Source organism: Furipterus horrens, unplaced genomic scaffold (assembly GCF_987537825.1).
Source record: "Furipterus horrens unplaced genomic scaffold, mFurHor1.1.pri manual_scaffold_6, whole genome shotgun sequence".
Taxonomy (NCBI): domain Eukaryota; kingdom Metazoa; phylum Chordata; class Mammalia; order Chiroptera; family Furipteridae; genus Furipterus; species Furipterus horrens.
The window spans coordinates 162,115,164-162,135,593 of record NW_028327176.1 but is presented as its reverse complement, the minus strand read 5'-3'; the positions used below and the strand labels follow the sequence as shown (position 1 = coordinate 162,135,593).

At 39.2% G+C, this 20,430-nt stretch overlaps 1 protein-coding gene across 3 annotated transcripts in view; it reads right to left on the bottom strand.

Moving 5' to 3' along the window:
- TPD52L1 (TPD52 like 1) overlaps positions 1 to 20,430 on the bottom strand; it is a 75,029-nt gene that overhangs the window by 25,361 nt on the left and 29,238 nt on the right. Inside the window, exons 1-2 of one of the 3 annotated variants that reach the window (XM_090279810.1) lie at positions 16,612 to 16,683; positions 5,889 to 6,004 (exon numbers count right to left, since the gene is read on the bottom strand). In XM_090279810.1, coding sequence (XP_090135936.1) covers positions 5,889 to 6,004; positions 16,612 to 16,651 — 156 coding nt within the window. In that variant the 5' untranslated portion in view covers positions 16,652 to 16,683. Of the gene's footprint in view, positions 1 to 5,888; positions 6,005 to 16,611; positions 16,684 to 20,430 lie in introns of those variants that run through there. The other 2 variants (XM_090279812.1, XM_090279813.1) reach the window with 2 other exon arrangements.

Genomic DNA, 20,430 nt, shown 5'->3' with positions numbered 1-20,430 from the left:
GAGTCTGTTTTTGTTTTTGTTGTTGCTGTTACATCAGGCATTGCTATAGTTCCCACTGTGTAATAAAAATAATGGGAAAATTTTTATGTTGCAGAGAGAAATTACAGATGTAGAGAATGAGAAAGATGTTTAACCATCTTGATCTTCTCAACCTTATATCTATGGAATCCCAGAAATTTATGCAAAATTTGGGGGTAGTAGAATATTTATTAGCTATTTGGGAAGAGTGAGTAAAGGATCCATAGTTTTCTAATGAAATCCTCAACCACAAAATAGTGAAAAACATTGAAGTGATCAATTTACCAAATATCCTAAAGAAAGAAATATAAAGTCTCATACTTAATGATTTTTAAAAATCAATGCCTACGTTAAAAGGCATTTATGGAAAAGAAACTTCTAATGCTGGAAACCTGAACTTGGTTATTCAGTTGGATCTGTTCTCAGACTCTATAATAAAATTCTCCCCATTTCAATAAATGTAAGACTCACTCTTCATAAAGCTGTCAGTATATTTATTAGTGATCTCAACATATGCCAAACATCTATTAAGCAGATTCCAGAAGTAAAAAAACATATAATCTTAAATTATATTAACTTGCAAGATTGAAAATAGCCAACCACATCTCTTTCCACAAAGCAGAGTCCTGCCATAACAGGATGGCTTTCCTCACAAATGCTTTAAATGGAGATCATGGTGAGATTCAATCACTCCTTTTACTATGGAGATTTTTTTGGTCTGGTTACACCAGTGGTTCTCAACTTCAGTTACATAAAAGTCACTCAAAGAGCATACTTAAAATGCAGATTCCAGGTGTATGCCCTTCTTAAAGCCCTGAGATTCTGATGGCTTGAATTTGGTGGGGCCAGATGACACACATTATTTAATAAGCACCCACAAATATTCTGATGCAGGTAGAATGGAAACGCTATATTTTAAGTATGTTGTATGACATATCAAATTCTCTTTTGGAATGAGGTGCAGTGTAAGTAAATCATTAATTAAAGTATTTAATATATTCTCTTCCCTTTAATTTTAAGTTAATCATGTCTTCATTAAAAAACTAATAGTCTGGTTCTTTGGTTCCTTGACTCCATAGAAGATAACAGGATAAATATTTATGCCCAAGATCAGATATTTAAACTTGATTATTTAAATATGAATGAACAGGAACATAAGTACTGGCCAAGATGAAAAAGAAAAAGGAACATTTGTACATTTTTGGTGGGAATGTGAAATGGTTCAGCCACTGTGAAAAACATCTGGCAGTTTCTCAAAAAGTTAAACACAGAATTATCATATGATCTATTAGAATATTATTCAGCCATGAAAAGGAAGGATTGAGACCATCTACAACATAGATGAGCCTCAAAAAACATTGGTGAAGAAAGCCAGACACAACAGGTCACAAAATGATTAAATTTATATGAAATATCCAGAATAGATAAATTCATAGAGACAGACTACAGACTGGTGGTTGCAGCGAGGAAGGGGAAATGGGGGGCAACTGCTTAGTGGGTATGATGTTTCCTTTTGAACAGATGAAAATGTTTTGGAAGTTAGATAGAGGTGGAAGTTACACAACATTGTAAGTGTACTAAATGCCATTGAAGTGTTCAGTTTAAAATAGTTAGTTTTATGTTATACCAATTTACTTCAATAAAAATGCAAAAGAAACATAAATTAACTAATCCTAATAAATGATTAGCTTCAACATGAAATTTATGTGTAAGACTGAAAATTTACTTTTCTATGCTATTTTCTAGATTACATAAAGTATCTAACTTAAATCCAATAAAAGAAATACTAATTAAGAGTATCTGGTCTTTTGTACACACTGCTTCAAGCCTGCCTCTCCTGGTTGCTCCTGCCCTTTAGCAAAGAGTCTGGAAGAATGAAGATTAAAATGCAGGTACCATCTGGGAGGGTTTGATGCTTAATTTTATGTGTCAACTTGAGTGAGGCATGTGGGGTGCCCAGTCACTTGGCCAAACATTATTCTGGGTGTGTCTGAGAGGGTGTTCCTACATGAGATTAACATCTGAATTGGCATCATGAGTCAAGCAGATGGCCCTCTCCATGTTGGTGGGCCTCATCCAATCAGTTGAAGGCCTAAACAGAACTAAAAAGGCGACCCTTCCTCAAGTGAGGGAACTCTTCCTGCCTGACTGCATTTGAGCTGAGACACTGTTGTTGTTGTTTTGTTGTTGTTGTTTTTGTTTTTTTGCCCTTGTATTCAAACCATAACATCAGCTCTTCCTGGGCCTTGAGCCTGCCGTCCTACAGAATGGAGCTACGCCATTAACCTGAGCCTCCAGCTTGCTGACTGTAGATCTGGGAACCTGTTTGCCTCCATCATCACAGCAGCCAATTTCTTATTATAAATCTATTTCCATTTCCATATTACTGGTTCCGTTCCTCTGGAGAACCTGACTAATACAGGAAAATGTTACAATAAGACATTATCAGTTAGGAACACTAGCTTAGTGCAGAAAGAAGAAAGATTCTGAAGGAAGGAATGGAGCCTGTAAGTCTAAGAGATGGGAGCTTGAGGGCACTGTGTGTTCTTCCTGGGGACCACACAGCCAAGCAAGAGAGAAGCGCCAGGAGAGGATAAAGGGAGCCTGAGAGCAGGTTCTGCCTACTCCATAATGCTGTCTGGTATTTTTCCTAATCCTATTAATGCCCATTTTTCTTGAGTCATTTTATCAAGGGGACATTGGCAGGTTTTGATTGTTACATAACACAAATTTGCAGTACTAATGCCAACACTTCATCCTTTTAAAAAACCAAGTCACATTATGGAATACAAAGCATAAAATACAGCTTAGTGAAATGAAAGTGGGAGTAGGGTGTTAGAAGCACAGTAATACCGAGCAAATTTATTTAAAAAGGGAGATAGAGGGAAAAAATATACAGAAAAGTTGTGCAAAGACCTCAGAGAGGTCAGGAGCAACTGGTAATAAGACAGATGAGAACAAATCTCTGCCACAAAATAATATTTTTTATATATTAATGAGCTTATAAAAAGCATAATTTACTTCTGGTATTTACAAATAAAATGTAAATATTCATTGAAGCTATAGGATCATTCAAGTTAATTATAAGTCTTATTGAGCATCTGCTAGGCACAAACCACTGCACCAATGTGAGGTGACATTGACCTCACATTGAAGGAACTTTCGAAAACACACATATGGTATCACATGGCTACAATCATAAACCAAAGACTGAATTGTGTCATTTAAAATGCAGACTTTGTCTAAGATGTAGTCTTTGGGACATTATTGGCTTAGTTTATGTCTCCCCCGACAAGGACAGGTCTTCCTATTGCCAGCATTTGGTAAGCACAGAACAGTATGTTGTTAGTGGTGTGGGTGAATGAAATTAGGAGTTTTCCCAATGTCTCTTGGGATCCTCATAGGAATATAAACAAAAAAACGTGCAGGATAACGCAGTGGGGAGGGAGCCAGCAGAGCCAGAAGACAGCAGGAGAACCTCTGGAAACCAGGGAGAGGAGTGTATTGAGAGGAGATTGGCACACCCGAAGGCCCCTTTTAAGCAAAGCAGCCAGAGATAAGAAGTCCTGTACACAAAGGTCTTGCATTAGATCATAGCCAGAACTGATTGGTTGATTCACAGGCAATCGAATAGGTAGGCTTGTGAGGTGTTCTGTTACCCAAGTGGCTAACAGACCCGGCAGCATCTCCCCTCAGACACAGAGAGAGGTTGCTTGAGACCGGGGGCCCTGAAGGAATATCTAGAGAGTCGAAGCAGAGAAGCTGAGCATTTAAAAGATGTCTCAGTTCCTTACCAGCCATTTGTGAGACTTTTGAGGTGGTTCTCTGTGTGTTCCTCATTATAATTAAATCCTTGCCATGAACACATGTGTGTTCTGAAAGAACCTGATTTGTGTGTGTGCACATGCAAATATGTGCTAACCAGTACTTGCAGAAGGGCCCAGAAAACAGATTTAAGAAAAAGAATGATCAACGCAGAGGCGGCCTGAGGTGGAGGGAGAAGGAAAAAAATGTGAAGAGGGGAAACAGCAAAGACATCTTTTGCTTTTCACTGCGCCTGGGCATACAGCTGTGCCCATGGGAGTCACGATACTGCTTTGGCAAGATGTGATACTTCCTTAGCTCTGAGGAGTCCAGAAATAAGAGACAGCAAGCATGGAGGCTAATGCATTGTGAAGGATGAAAACAGAAATCCTGGTAACTTGAACAAGTAATAGGAGTCTGGTGGTATTTTCAGAAGTCAAGCTCAAAAAGTGTTAAGAAATGAGATGCACTGGAAGCTTATTAATGTGGCCAAATAAGACAAATTTCTGAGAACACTGTTGGTTATTTATATTCATGAGGTCTCCAGTTAGAACCCAGGCTTACTTTTTCTTGAGTATAAAAGTAATACATGCTCACTACTGAACACTTAGGAAATATGGAATGCACAAAAATACACTGATATATGTATGTATATGTGCATAGCCCAACAATCCCAGAACCCAGAAAAATCAAGTCCTTTTATAAACGCTGTCTGTTACGGAGGTGATAACTGAATTTAAACTTGGGCTATCATATGAAGGAGTTAAAGTTTAGCATGGAATCCATTTATTTACACCGGTCTACAGAATATAACTTTTGGACACCACAATTGGCATGAACAGGTCATGAACCAGCATTCCAGGCTTTAAGAAAATGTGGAGCTGGTACATTCTCAGCGAAGGCTGATTTTGGTCAGTGCACTCTGGAATGTGTGGCCAAAGTGAAGTAAGCTGAGCAAGTAGTTCTGGATCAGTGGCCACAGACAAACCCAGCGAAAAGAAGCAGGCTCTCTGGTTTGAGGTATTGTGCTTATTAAAACAATTCCTGCTGTACCAGAGGAACAAGCTGCTCTTTTATTTTACAATAAAGTTACTTTAGGGTGTGTCTTGTGAAAGCACTTGAAAAATCTTCAGTATAATGATGTCCTGTCATGAATACACACTATCAAAATATTAGAACTTGAGGAGTCTGGAATGGACAAAAGGTGAGGGTAAGGTGGATCTCAAAGCTCTGTTCCCCAGCCTGCAGAAGAGGCCAAAGCAAGGGGACAATGTCTTCCTTCCAGTTGGACCAGGAGCTTCCTGCCTTCTGAGCCAGGGATTCAGAATGGGGAGGGTATGCTGGTTTTGCCCCTCTTGCCCTGATGTTCATTCTACTTGGGAAACCCTCTGTGTCCGGCCCTTTTCTCCTATCATGTAACCAACCACTCCTTAGCAAAGAGTTGAAGGGTTTTGCAAACAAAAGGCTTGAATGAAGACTTGTATTCACAGTGAGCCAGGCATCCACCTCGCCTGTAAGTCCAGATGCCCCAACAACTACCTAAGAACTAATGACGCCCACATTCCTCACAGCCTGCCCTTCCATCCCTACAGCTTTATTCTTCTGCAAAAGAGCACACAACTCAATAAATTTAGTTGCCTTGTGACTTTTTCATTACAAAACTAAATAATTTCAAAGTATTTGTTGAGATAAGTTGCTAAAACAAGAACGACTCTTAAAAAGCAGTTTGTATTTTCATCAAGGTCTTGAAGGAATTCCACCAGCTTTGTAAGCGATTTATCTTTCCCAAAGTGTCGTGATAACTAAAAGGAACAAGAGATGCATATTTACAACTAATTGTCACTGTTGCTTAAGCAGCATAGCCATTCATTTTCATACTGTAACCAATAAATAATGGACACTTAGCATTACAAAATACCCCCCCAAAATAAACCCTCTTGCAACATATGATTTATTAAATTTTACTGAATGTAGTATAACAATTGTAATACGGGACTTATAACAAAGTAATAGTAACTCTCGAAACCCAGAGAGAGACATAGCTGCAATAAAATTACTAGACATACCTGAACTAATTCTGCTTTTAACTCTTGTTTTTCTTCTTCAGAGAGCATGCTCGAGAAGTCAGCACTGACTACTGAGTCTTCATCTCTGCCTTGCAATGGTTCAGTCTCCAACAAACCTTTAGGCAAGATCAATAAAACATAATGTAATTTTTTAAATGAATGAACAAACAAAACAAAACACAAACAGACTCATAGAAACAGATTCCAAAGAAATGGTTCCAGAGAGAGGGGAGAGTGGGTGAAAAAGGTGAAGGAGAATATAGTCAATAATATAATAAGTTGGCTGGTGTGATCACATTGTAAGGTATAAAAATGTCCAATCACTAAATTGTATGCTTAAAACTAATAAAATATTGTATACCAACTACACTTAAATAAAATAATTTTAAAGTACAGCATAGGGAATACAGTCAATAACACTGTAAGAACTATGTACGGTGTCAGGTGGGTATTAGAATTATCTATCGGAGGATAACTTTGTAAACTGGAGGGTCACTTCATTAATTGTGCAACTGTCTAACCACTATGCTGTACCCCTGAAACTAATATCTTAACTGTAATTGTCCTACAAAATCAGAGCAGTCTAATTAAAGAGAGTAAAAATATGACCTAATCTGCAGAGTTCTTCTGAATGTGGCCTCACTCTTGAGTTCACTGTCCTCACATCTTTTTGTCTGAATCAACAGTGTACTGTCAGCATCTTGTATTACTGCTGATACCCTAACATACATCGGTGAACACGGACAGCATCTTGATGACCCAGATCCTTTTCTTTTCTATGCACTCCAGAGGCCAGTTTCAGTATTCAATAATGTTCTTTCCTATGAGTAATACTGGTTTATTGCAGAAGACAGGAAAATAAAGTTATCCATTTCTTCTTAAAATGACTATTATTCACATTACCCAGAAATAATTATCCTTTTGGTCCATCCTTGATAATATTTCTTCTGTGCATATGTATAAACTTTTTATAGACTTTATATGCATTTACTGTTGTGAACTTGATTTATGTATTCATTCAATAAGATATCATGAAAATCTTTCATGTCTAAAACAACATCTATTTTGCAGATAACATGATACTGTCCATAAAGAACCCCAAAGATTCCACTGAGAAACTACTAGGTCTGATAAATGAATTCAGCAAAGTAGCAGGATACAAAATTAATATCCAGAAATCAGTTGCATTTTTATATACCAGTAACAAACTAACAGAAGGGGAAATTAAAAAAATAATCCCATTCATAAGTGTTTCAAAAAGAATAAAATACCTAGGAATAAACCTAACTAAGGATGTAAAAGACTTATACTCAGAAAATTATAAGACATTGAAGAAAGAGATTGAAGAAGATACAAATAAATGGAAGCATATACGTGTTCATGGATAGAAAGAATTCACATCATTGAAATGTCCATACTACCCAAAGCAATCTATATAGTCAATGCAATTCTCATTAAGAACCCAATAACATATTTCACAGACCTAGTACAAATATTTCAAAAATTTATATAGAACCATAAAAGGCTCTGCATAGCAACAATGATCCTGAGAAAGAAGAAAATTTGGAGAAATCATGTTACCTGATAGCAAACTACATTTTAAGGTCATAATAATCAAAACAGCCTGGCACTAGCATAGAAACAGACACATTGATCAACAGAACAGAACAGAGAACCCAGAAATAAACCCACACCTTTACAGTCAATTAATATTCAACAGAGGAAGTAAGCACAGGCTAAAGACAGTTTATTCAATAAATGGTGCTGGGAAAATTGAATAGATACGTGCAGAAAAATTAAACTAGACCACCATCTGACATCACACACAAAAATAAATTCAAAATGGATCAAAGACTTAAATGTTAGACCAGAAACCATAAAAATCCTAGAAGAAAACATAAGTAGCAAAATCTTCAACATTGCTCATAGAAAATTTTTATCAGATATATCTCCCCAGTCAAGGGAAACAAAAGAAAAAATAAACAAATAGGACTATATCAAACTAAAAAGTTTTTGCATAGCAAAGGAAATCATCAATAAAACAAAAGACAACCCACAGAATGGGAGAACATATTCACCAATACATCTGATAAGGGGTTAATATCCAAAATTTATAACGTACTTACAAAACTCAAAAATCAAACAACCCAATTAAAAAAGGAGCAAAGGTCCTGAATAGACATTTCTCCAAAGAGGGCATACAGATGGCCAATAGACATATGAAAAGATGCTCAACATCACTAATCATCAGAGAAATGTAAATTAAAATCACAATGGAGTACGATCTCACACCTGTCAAAATGGCTATTGTCAATAAATCAACAAACAACAAGTGTTGGTGAAGATGCGGAGAATGGGGGACCCTCTTGCACTATTGGTGGGAATGCAGACTGGTGCAGCCACTGTGGAAAGCAATATGGAGATGCTTCGAAAATTTTAAAATAGCAATGCTTTTTGACCCAGTGATCCCACTTCTGGAAATATATCTGAAGGAACCCCAAACACTAATTCAAAAGAAGATAAGCATCCCTATGTTCACTGCAGAATTATTTACAATCACCAAGACATGGAAGCAGCCCAAGTGTCCATCAGTAGATGAGTGAAATACTACTTGGCTCTAAAAAAGAAGAAAATTTTACCATTTGCAACAGTATGGATGGACCTGGAGAACATTGTGCTAAATGAAATAAGCCAGTCAGAGAAAGACAAATACCATATGATTTCACTCACATGTGGAACCTAATGAACAAACTAAACTAACAAGCAAAACAGAGACAGACTCATAGAAGGAGAGCAGATGACAGCTAGTGGATGGGGGTAGGTTAAGGGGTGGAGGGACTGAGCAAAAAAGAAAAGGAGTCATGGACGACAGTGTGGTGATTGCTGGGGGGAAGGGTGTACGAGGAGACAAAATGGTAATGGGAAAAAATACGATAAAGGTTAAATTTTTTAAAAAACTCCGTATCTACTTGTGTATATTTTTGATGGCTGTACAGTATTTTGTTTCATGCATGATGATAATTTATCCTGTTTATTAGGAACCTGTAGTGAGGATCTCCTGGCCAAGTCATTAGGCAAAATCTTGATGATTTAGTATATATACATTGTGCTACTGAGTCAAAAGGCACAAACTGGAAACCCACTGGCGAATCATTTGCCAGACAGGCTGTGTCAATTTCACATAAACATCAGGAACCTAGGAGAATATCTCTAGACTCTTGGAACAACAATGTAAATAACTTATTTAACTCTTTGAGTGCCATGTGTAATTTGAAATTTGGATCAAACATGAGAAAAAATTATATCAACATATAACCTGAGGTACAAAAAAGAGAACAAAACATAAAATATGAATTATTCCATTGTTATTTACATTTAGAGCCATCGAAAAAAAGGTCTCTGGCACTTTTGGGAAAATTTGTCAGCGTCGCTCACAGTGATGTTAGCACTCAAAGGGTTAAAGGGAGAAAAACCAGGGTCACTTATTTCTGCTAGTAAATATTTATGTTTACATGTGACCAATTATTTTTAGTAAGCGTCCTAGGATAAATGTCTAAATCAGGAATCAGCAGCCATTCCAAGCACAGGTGTAAGAGGTGGGCCGGGAAGGTAAGCTGCCCCTTGCACTGGGGGTTAGGAAACAGTATGGTAGGAACTTGTAAGACACTCTGGTTTTCTCTCCAACTCAGCCTGGCCCTGGGACTTAGGGATACTGCTCAACTTCAGCTAGAACCCAAATTCTCAAACTTCTCCCTTGACAGTGTAAGAGGACATCTACTAGGCAAAAGAATAGACAATAATTCCAGGTACTTAAGACTTTTCAAGACATCAAACATCTTTACTATCTTCACACAATTCTAAGATGAAAATTCAAAATCCATCTTAACTGATAAAACATGAATTGGGAAACTTCTATTGAATTTAGGGAAAGACAGACTCCCACATGCAGCAAGAAGCTTCTATTCAATACTTTTCATGGGGCAGGTACATAAATTTTATAAAGTGAGATATTCTGCACAGACCTTTAGCTCTGATCTGTCACACGTCCCACTCCTCAAAGATGTCACGAATCTTTCAAAGTCCCACTCCCAGAAACCAGCCATTCAGGAAATCTGCCTGGAGGCCAGGTTGCTAGTTAGTTCTTGGTTAATTAGACCAGTTACTTTCTTCATTCTCATCTTTGAAATTAAATAATAGTTCCCCATCTCCTTTTTCTACTTATGTATTTATTTCCCTGCTACATGCTTTAGCAGTGGGTGTTCTCTGAGCTACACGGTTCAGCTTAGGAGGCCATTACACACAGACAAAAGGAAATCAAGGCCTGCTGTTTTCACCAGAAAATGCTCTACTCACTGAGTCAGTGAAGCATTCATCAAATCATGAGGTCAAATGAGAATTCCAGAATCAGAATAGGTGAAAAGTGATGAACTGGGAACTAAATCAGAACCACAGGAACCAAAAGCAAATGGTAAAGGATACCAAGTAGCAGATGATAATGTGACAAGGGCAGTGAAATGAGTATAAAATGACCTGGTTACTATGGAAGCAGACATTAAAAACATATTTTTAATAAAAATAACTGGCAAAGCTATTCAGGAAGCACAATTTTTAGCAGATACTGTACGTTATGAGGCAACTTCATTAATTTGGTTCTCTTTCCCAAATGCTCAAACCTTTCATCTGGCACTGCAATGGATGCCAGGAAGTCAGGGATTCCACCTGTGCGTTTGCTGCTAAGTAGCAGAGTACACTTGATCTCAATGACCTCATCTATAAAATGGATGGATTTTAAGATTAAATGATGTTTAAGCAGATATGTGAAAAATGTTTTTAAATCTTTAATTTCCATACAAACTATAGCAGCATATTGCTGAAACTGGGGGTAATCATTTTTTTTTAATATTAATTAGCTATATTCCCTTTTGCCTCCCCAATAATGTTGTATTTTCCTAGCTGATGTAAGGTACCCATCTGTTTGAGGAGGGCCGAGAAGCAAAAGAAACGCAAAGAAAAAAATTAATATTCAGATTTTCGGCATTTGAAATTGGATTTGCCAGAGAGACAGACAGCCTTGCAAAATAAGCAGATTTCTTAGAAGGGGAAATTCTCCAACTTTCATTTTCCTCTTTGTGTTTCAAAAGCCAGCCCAAGACATCCAGTCAAGGAAGTTCTGCTTCGTTACACAGTGCACCAGGACTGACCGAGGATGTTTGTGCCTCCTGTTCTATCCCTGGGAGACAGTGGGATGAGGGAAGGGAGAAAGGAGAGAGAAGCTGAGAGATGTGTGTGTCCAATCTTTCTCTTTGGCCTGGACCCAAGAAGATTTGTAGAGGAACCTGGGAGAGATTGTTTGCTCCTGCAGATCCACCATATACCTGCCTCTCCCCTGCTCTGTGCCCAGGGAGATTGATGTAAGGATTGCAATGGCTCCTGGATGCTCTTGCTTCCTGGCCAATGAGAGGCCCCAGTGTGACACAGCACTGAAGAGAGAGGCGGGCAATGTTCACAGCATATCGCTTCCCTCCCTGCCAGGCTGTGCCGGGCATGGTTTGGCTTTTCACTACCAAAGGCCACTAACTATCTGGAAGCCTTCTTCTACAGCTCTGCTCTTGTCAAGTTCAAGAACCCCACCCTCTCGTCTGGCCTAAGGACTGTATTGACTTCCCACTGCTATGGTTCTGAGGAGCTTCAATATCCCCTGTTGGTTTCCCTTAACTCTTCCCATCTTTTTAATAGCCCCTTCATTAAACTCTTATGAATCAGGCAACCATTTTGAAAATGCCATCCATCTGTTTCTTTTCTGGCCCCTGACTGGTGCAGGAAGACTACCCTAATATCCTTTTTGAACTCTAGAAAATAAATAACCTTCAGGCTATTCCCCACAACCAACCTGGAGCAGAGAAAGCCACATGCCTGTAAATGAGGCAGGAGCTGGGTGGTTGCAAAAATCAGTCCTTGGTGTTTAGTTCCCTAACAGACACTTCTGAAGTCAGTTAACCATACATGGGATCCAGACATCCCCACAGTACTAAGGAAGAACCTTGCCACGTTGGCAAGGGGTTGATGTCCTTGCAGCAGATGCTGGGGTTAGGGACCCTGGCTGGAAGTATGAATGGAAGAGGTAGAAAATATCCCCCAAAGAGAGCCAAGGTGAGGCTGCATCAGTTTGGGAGGGCTACTGTGCCCAAACTCAGAAGAGGAAGACAAGCTTGAGAGTAATATCAGCAGAAATGTTAGCATCAGAAGATATCATGGTTCCAGATGCCAGAAGAGTCAGCAGAAAATACAAGGCAATACATGGGCCCTTCCTGCTTCCATATACCACATACTGCCTTAGCCAGGACAAGGCAAAGGGGAGCTGACAAAAAGTAAAACTGAGTTAAAGCATACTTTTCCTGAGAAAATGAATATTATTTAAGGTAATTTTAAAAATTATTGCTTTGAATGGACTAAACGTGTTTTTCTTCCCCACTCCTGAAAACTTAAGGGCTCATACCCAGATCAGGTATAGGTTTTAAAAACATGGAGCACATGTGTGTACATTGAAGTGTAATGTAAATAAATTTTGTGATCCTGCCATAGGAGTGTTTTGCACTTAAAGACAGCCATTTTACATTCATTTACATGCAGTAAAATACATACACTTGTTTTAATAAAGGAAGCAAAAATCCACAGGTCTGCATTAGCCCGGTGACATCTTTTGGAAGCAGGTCTGTCTTAGAGTACTTGTCAAATGCTCGCATACTCCTGCGTTCACCATACCTACAATTGGCCAGTAATGACTCATTGGAGTCCCACATGACACAAAAAACTGGACCAGATCCAACTGAGAAATTGGATCCAGCCTGGCTGATGAGGACCCTCATGCAGGGAACCTGGGTTCAGGGTCTGGCTCAGTCACAGGTTGCTGGGATCTAACTGAGGCCAATCTGACTCCAAAGCTTATACTCTTCCCTGTCTTACAATCATTTGAAGAATAGTAAACAAAATGTTGTAGAGTACAGATCCAAAGATGAGTGTTGCACTGAAGTGCCTCCTTCAACTTTGAAACAAAATCTTTCATTGGCACCCCCACACTTTTTTTTTTTTTCAATTGTCCCCTTCTAAAATTGTGACTGGAAGGCCTGTCCTGTGAGGTTATATCAGGGAATGTGGGAACCTGCCTTAATAAGGAGACCTTCTAACTTACTGCTAAGAACTTACAAAGGCCCTTGAAATCAGTGCAAGCTCATAGGGCAATCTTTCCACAGTGCACTTCTGGGAGTTGGCACCGAGCATCATGGCCCACAACCTGGGTACATGGTCGACAAGAACTCCCTCCAGCCTCGCTGGAGTGGACTATACTGCATAGTGCTAACTAATCCTTGAGCTGCAAGGTTAAATGGTACCAATCCATGAACTGTTTATTTTTAAAAAACTCTTCATTTGTACCTCATTCACCTAATTGAATACCCGACCCTATAGGAGACCTCAAATTGGACTTACCCAGAGCTTGGCTTTTGTCTTGACAGCTTTACATCTTTGGATCTGTATTGACCTTGCTGAAAGAGATCAGAAAATGTTCTCTTTTGCCCTTGCTGGTGTGGCTCAGTGGATTGAATGCCAGCCTGAGAACCAAAGGATCACTGGTTTGGTTCCCAGTCAGGGACACATTTTGAGAGGTAAAGAAGAAGATCCTGAGGGGAAGTTCGGGGTACCATGCTTTCTATCCAAAGAAGGTCAAAATCTTTTACAAAAATTACTGACCCTCAACCTCAGGAAAAGGCTAACCCTGAAAGACATACAGCAAGACCCATGGGTCAACATAGGCCATGGGGAGGAACTGAGGCTGTACAGTGATGTGACTGTGGGTGACCTTGACCCCGAGGTGATAGACATAATGAAGAACCTAGGGTTTATGAAGCAAGAGATTCAGGAGTCATTGACACAAAATAAATACAACAGGGTTATGGGAACATACCTGATCCTCAAAACCACGACAACCAGGATGATGGGCTATGCCATCCAGATAAGGCCCTGCCCCTCACCTGCCTGCAACATCAGGGAGAGCACAGAAGAGCCTGCCCTTCCCTCAAGCCGCCTGGGGTCGAGAACGACCATTCCCCCACCGGAAGCCAGCCTGACGTCCAGGACCAACACTTCCCTACGGCCACGCCGAGCCCTGCCCTTCAGTGTGACCCTGGTGGCTCCCCCACCGCCCCCAGGTGCGACAGCACCAGAAACGCTGCAGGATCCCCAGAAGGAACCCCCAATGACAACCGCGTCCAGGCTGCACAGCCTGCTGGGACCCCAGGATCTCCGTCTGGCCCCAGCCAGGGCCAGTGGAGTGTGGCTCACAGAACCTTCAGGTTTTTCTTAAAAATGTCTATGCTGTGGGCCATCTACTCACAAGCAGCATCACAAAAAGACAAGAGTCAAGCCAACATAATTTTTAAAGTTGTGGACGGCCTACAGCACCAGAGGTGGATGGACATAGGCAGCTGCGGGTGAGAGCGGGGCCAGAAGCACACACCGTGTGTGCAGGTGACAGGACCTGGTCTGGTGGAGGACGGACGTGTGCGAGCTGCCGCAGCGTTCTCTGCAGGGGATTCACACCAGGAGGGGATCCCGCGTCTCCCTGGACTGTTTTCTCCTGGGGCCCTGCTCCCCTCCCCTGCTCCCCTTTGCTCCAACGTTTGTGAGGGTTGTTTTTTCCGAGTTTTGTAATAAACGATGATCTGATCCACAAAAATGTTTTGGATACTTTGTTTTTCATCCTTTCTGTACAGAATTGGGGCTGAGAATACTGTATTTTGAGAAGCGTTAAGTGATGTAGTACATACTTGGGCTTTACTATGGGAACTCCCAACATTAACGTTGGGAAACATTTTACAGGGAAAAGGCTCATGGGTCAACATGGGCCAGGGGGAGGAACTGGGCATGCTGGGCTGGTTCCAGAGACCGGGGCACAGCAGGGGGTGAAGCAGGCAGAGCTCTCTGCTATCAGGCAGCTGATAGCCAAGGTGCTCTATGACATCAGCAGGAACCACCTCTCCTGACCTGTTGGCTTTGCTTGCTTCCCTGTGGGCTGGTCAGCACCCACACACTTTTAATGCTCACTGTCAAGCACGCCAGTGGATTTGGTTATGGCTTCATACACATGTTTGAAACGGTACAGACAGCTGTAAGTTAAAATGATTACAAACTATGATTTCAGATGAGTGGCCATATTCTGCATTGTTGAAAAATATATAAAAGTTTCAGCATTTATTTTAATTTTTGTTTGAGTTCTTTAATTTTAAGAATTTTTAAAAATAATACATTACTTACCTCTTTACTTTTCATTTCATTTTATTTTTAAATTAAATTTGTTGGGGTGACATTGGTTAATAAGATCATATAGATTTCAAGTGCATGTTTCCATGCTACATGATCAGAAATTCTTTTAAATAGCAAAATAATCTTGCATGTATTTATATGAGAACCATATTAAGGAAATAACAAATAAATCCATCTGTATTACCAAGCAAAGGAAGAAAAGAATACAAAATTAATCCAGAATTTCATAAAAGAAAGGATGAAAGAAAGTAGCTTAAATAAAGTTACCCTTTCTTAAATAATAAATTTAAGACTTTAATATTTATTACTTAATTATATTTTCTTCATGATGTTTGGTAAAAATAACCTCAGGCAAGCATCAAATTTCAAAATATTTTCATTTACTTCTCAAGGGAAGAACTATTGAGCCAATCTCATTAATGTTGGATTTATGATTGTCATTAAACGCACAAAAATTTTATACATGTTAATTCTAAGAGGGTGAAAATTAAAGATATAAAACAAATTTCTTTATTAGATTCCTTTCTACACATTTACCATACCTACCACAAAAACTTGCATGTTATTTCTTACGGACCTCCATTATTGAACTGCTTTTCATTCATTTACCAATACCTTGTATCTAGTCAATTAATGAAGATGCACATAGTAGATAGGGCCTTTGATGTATTTTCCCCAGTTGCCCTGACATTTTGGCAGAGGCACCAAGTGCTAAGAACAATACAGGGGGAGTTTACCATTTCTACATTCTTGAGCCAAGGCTTGAGCTCTAATGCATGATACACTAAAAGATTTGAAAACAGGTTCTGCCAGGGCGTAAGCTAATCTACCTCTATCCTCTGAGAGTGGGTTAAAGAGTGAAGTAGGAAGAGAGCAGCAATGGAAGAAATTTGTATACTCAGATTAGCAATAATGAAAGAAAAATCATAATCTCACTTCCCAGAGGTCACCACTATAAAACTTTCATATGTACCTCTCTACAAATCTTTTCCTATGTACAGCAAACCTTTTTTTTTCACTTCACATTTCTGAAATCAGGACACCTCTTATAATCAATGTTGTCTTACAATTAATTGGCACCATTTTTTCCTTCTTAGTGGTGGATAAAACAATGGATATCTTACAATCTTTGGCATCTGGGCTTTTAAAAATCTCATATAGATATTAATGTATTTAAAATCTAATATATATAAACATACAGATATTTAGATATTCCCATATATCTACAAATAAGATCAGACTGTTTCGTAACTTAATCTTTTTTTCTGACAGCCTTCTCCTCTAACCTTTTTTCAGCTCATCTGAAATAACATCAGGTCAAAGGTGCCCCAATCCATCCCATGATGCAACCTCCCCAGAAACACATTAGACAGGTGGCATCAAGATAAAAGATTTCAGACTTTACCCAACTTGTGAGCTGATAAGTGAGGCTGCCACAGTCTCATGGATGCTGGCAGAAGACCTAAGACTCCTGGGTCAGATACCCATGGCACAGCTAGCAACATGAACATCACATTCAGGGTTGTTTCCCTCGCCACCAAGTCCCACGGCGGGAGAGGAGTGACAAGGTGGGGCCTAGATGGGAAATGCTGCTGCAGTGGGCGTGCATCATAACTAAAGAACCTCAAGCTTAAGGAATCTGAATGCATTTAATAGGGAGCTAGCAAACCTGCCTGACCTTCACCCCAGAGGGACACATCTTTATTCTACTGGACAGTGAGCCAGCTTGACTTCTACTCTAGAGATGGACACTATCTCTATCTTCCAAGGCTGTTCCCTGTAAACATCCATGAAAGGATAGTCCAGAAAAAAAGGCTGTTAATGCATCTTGTTGCAATATGGGCAGAAATGCAAGATATACTTAGAATCATTGTGTATAGGTGGTTTCTCATTTTGCAAATAAAGAAATGATGGATCAAAATGTTAAATATCTTACCCGACCTCACATGGTTGATAAATGCTAGACTTAAGCATTGACTGCAAGGCTATCAGGTTACAGAGTTCATGTTTTTCTCAACTTGATCTCAATATCTCATGTAGAGATGAAACAGAAACTAAAATGTCTCTTTATCCCACCTCAGAAAACCTTCTCCTCAGCAAGACAGGTTTATGGAAGGGCAAGGTCTATAACTTTAACATCTGTAGCTTCTCCACTACTGAGCACTGTGAAAAGTTCAGAATGGGCTTATGTCTCCTTTGCCATCTCAAATAAGAGTTTCTCATTTAATGTTTGCTGAATTAATCTCCTTAGATAGAAAATTAAGCTATAAAGTCTCCTTTGTTTCCTTTCCATATTTTTTGTTATCTGTCATATTTGTCTACACCTTTTAATTTTAGTTGCTATGACAGTGATTTAGGCTTTATCCCTACACAGACTACTTGACTACTTAAACCTTAGTAATCTCCCCACCACCCAGCCTACACAACACTCAGATCAATATTTTGAACACATCGCTTTCATCATGTCAAAACTCAGTTCAAAAAATATTCAATGGATGGAATCACTTCCAGCCTGAATTTGAAAATTGTTATACTAGCATGCAAGTGATGGTTTCAATGAACCTGCCTAGGATTTTCCCACCAAACCTTGAAACCAGCCAGGCTGCCCTATGCAGTGTCCCTCAGTCACACTCTATTCAATCCCATGCTTTTGTGCCTCTTCATCACTCTCAAAAGGCTCTTTCCTCTTCTTTCTCTGTCTCTCTTCTAAACATTCTACCAAGTTGCCAACACCACTAGAATAACAAGGAACATGTATGTGCTTTAAATTGATCTAAAGTATTGACGTTTTTGTCTTCTACCCATCTTACTATATACATTACTATATATCACTACTAAATACTCTATGTAGTATGAGCTACATTACAACTTGCATTATAAATTGAATTAAGACAAATAGTAATATGTATTACTATAATTACAGTTAAACAACTTTATGAAAAATTATTTCACACTGTCCTGCAGAAGCTTATCATTCTTCTTAAAATATAAACACATGAGTCACCACTATTAATAGCATTGTTTTCTAAAGCTTTGGTTTCATTTAATAATGTTGCTTAAAAAAGAAGTCATATTTGTACTCAGCTTGTTCGTGTATGAATCAGGTGAACAAAAAAAGATTTTATGCTTTTTACTAAGCATTTCATCAGAAGATGCTTCTAAGGTTGTAATAGGTTAAATTAAATTCTTACAATCCATTTTTCAGTTGAAAAAAATATAAACTGTTTAGGTGACAATCCAAATAAAGGCTAATTAAAACCAACTTTAATGTCTACAGAAAAATTTGTGACTGGCCAAAACCAAATTTTTGTGTGTGTGTGTGTGTGTCCAGGGCTGACTTTCAATAGATCGTAGCGAGGGAGCTGCTCTGCTACGTACGAAACCCCGACCCAGAAGCAGTCGTCTATGAATGGTTTAGCGCCAGGTTCCCCACGAACGTGCAATGCGTGACGGGGCGAGGGGGCGGACGCCTTTCCGGCCACGCCCCGTTTCCCGGGACGAGGGGCTCTCCGCACCGGACCCCGGTCCCGGACGCGCGGCGGGGGGAGCGCCGCGGCACAAAACCAAATTTTAGCTAAAGACAGAAGTGACATACTATGAGACAGAGATCAACAAATATATGGAAATATGCCCTTCCATTTCTCGTTCATCCCTGTGTATAAGCTGACTATCTTCTGAAGTCAAAAAGGAATATAACTTTGATATAAAATTCTCAGGTTAACTTTGTATTGTTGAAATCACTAATATTCAATAGGATACTAAAGATAACAGAAAACATATGGTATCCAATAGTTTAGCATGTATCATGTAGTCTCAAGAGTGAGCAAACTCCAAGGAGGTCAAACCAATTAGATATGCACAAAAACATAAATTATCATTTTTGTGGCTAAGGTCTGACCAGAACTCCTATTGGGCTCCAAGAATAATAATCCTAGGGAACCTGACCAGGCCCTAATACCCAAGGCTTCCCTGGTCTCATGCTAACCCATGGCTTTAGGTTGTTCCTAAAGGCATTGAGTACTATAGGAATTTAGGGTGATGGATAGGACCAGCTCACCTGAAGGCTACAGTGGCACTGCCCAGGGCCATGGAAGTGGCTTGCTTAATGATTTTACTGGGCTAACTACAGAAGCGAACATTGCACTAATACACACCTTTGATTACTGGCATCCCAGTTTGACTGCATATTAGAGAAATAATCATATTCTAAGATATCATATACGGAACTTAAGTTCATATCATTTTCTGTGGTTTGTTAGGTCTAGAAATTTTATTTCACCAGTTCACACTGCAGTGATGAGCCTCTTAGATGACAGTTTCTACTAACAAATCTCGTGGGAGACTGATTTGTCAAGAACATCAAATATCTTAGGGCAAATTCTATAACCTTTACAACCTCAGAATAAAATTGACTTGAGAAACCAAATGAACAGCAAAAGATTATTGGTAAGCATGGGGAAAACTAAAGGGAGTTAGACGACTTCAAGATATTGAAGCACTTATAATGTGTTTTAACTGCTTTTGTTGTCTTTCTCCTTTAGAGTATAAGGTACTTTCTTCACTGTTAACACTAGTTGCTCAATGAATATCTGTGGAATAATTTAATTAGCTACTGTTCCTTACATATGCAATATTCAAATGTCTATAAATTAAATGATACAGTCAAGGGAGCATCTCTTTTTGTAGTGTTGAAGATAAAATAATGACAACTTACAACCCATACCATGGCCATTTAAGGAGATAGCAAATACTATGTGACAGAGAAGGAACAAACACACCATCAGTATCTCATCTGTACCAGTAGCAACACCACTACTGTTGCTGCATCTAGCCCCTTCAAAGGCTCCAGCAGGATCTCACGCGACATCCTGATAAGCTGAAAACTAACATATGCCTGGGACTATTTGTGGTAGAAAGGTGTCTCTTCATGTCACCAGGACACAGCTGTGCTATACTTTCCAACCTCCATGTTAATTCATGTTGTTGAAAATATAATAATAAAAGAAAACTTTAGTTAACTGTCAATACTGTAGAAAAAAATTTAAATTATTTTTTAAGTCGGTCAAGGGAACAAATATAGAAGGCATAGGTTTTTTGAGATGAAATCCAGAAATACAGAAGCTTAAGTTCCTTACAGATGATGTGGTAAATGTGTTCCTCCAGGGGCTGCTTCTGAACTTCACTCCAGTGGGACAGACTTCAATCACAACCAGAGTGAGCCACT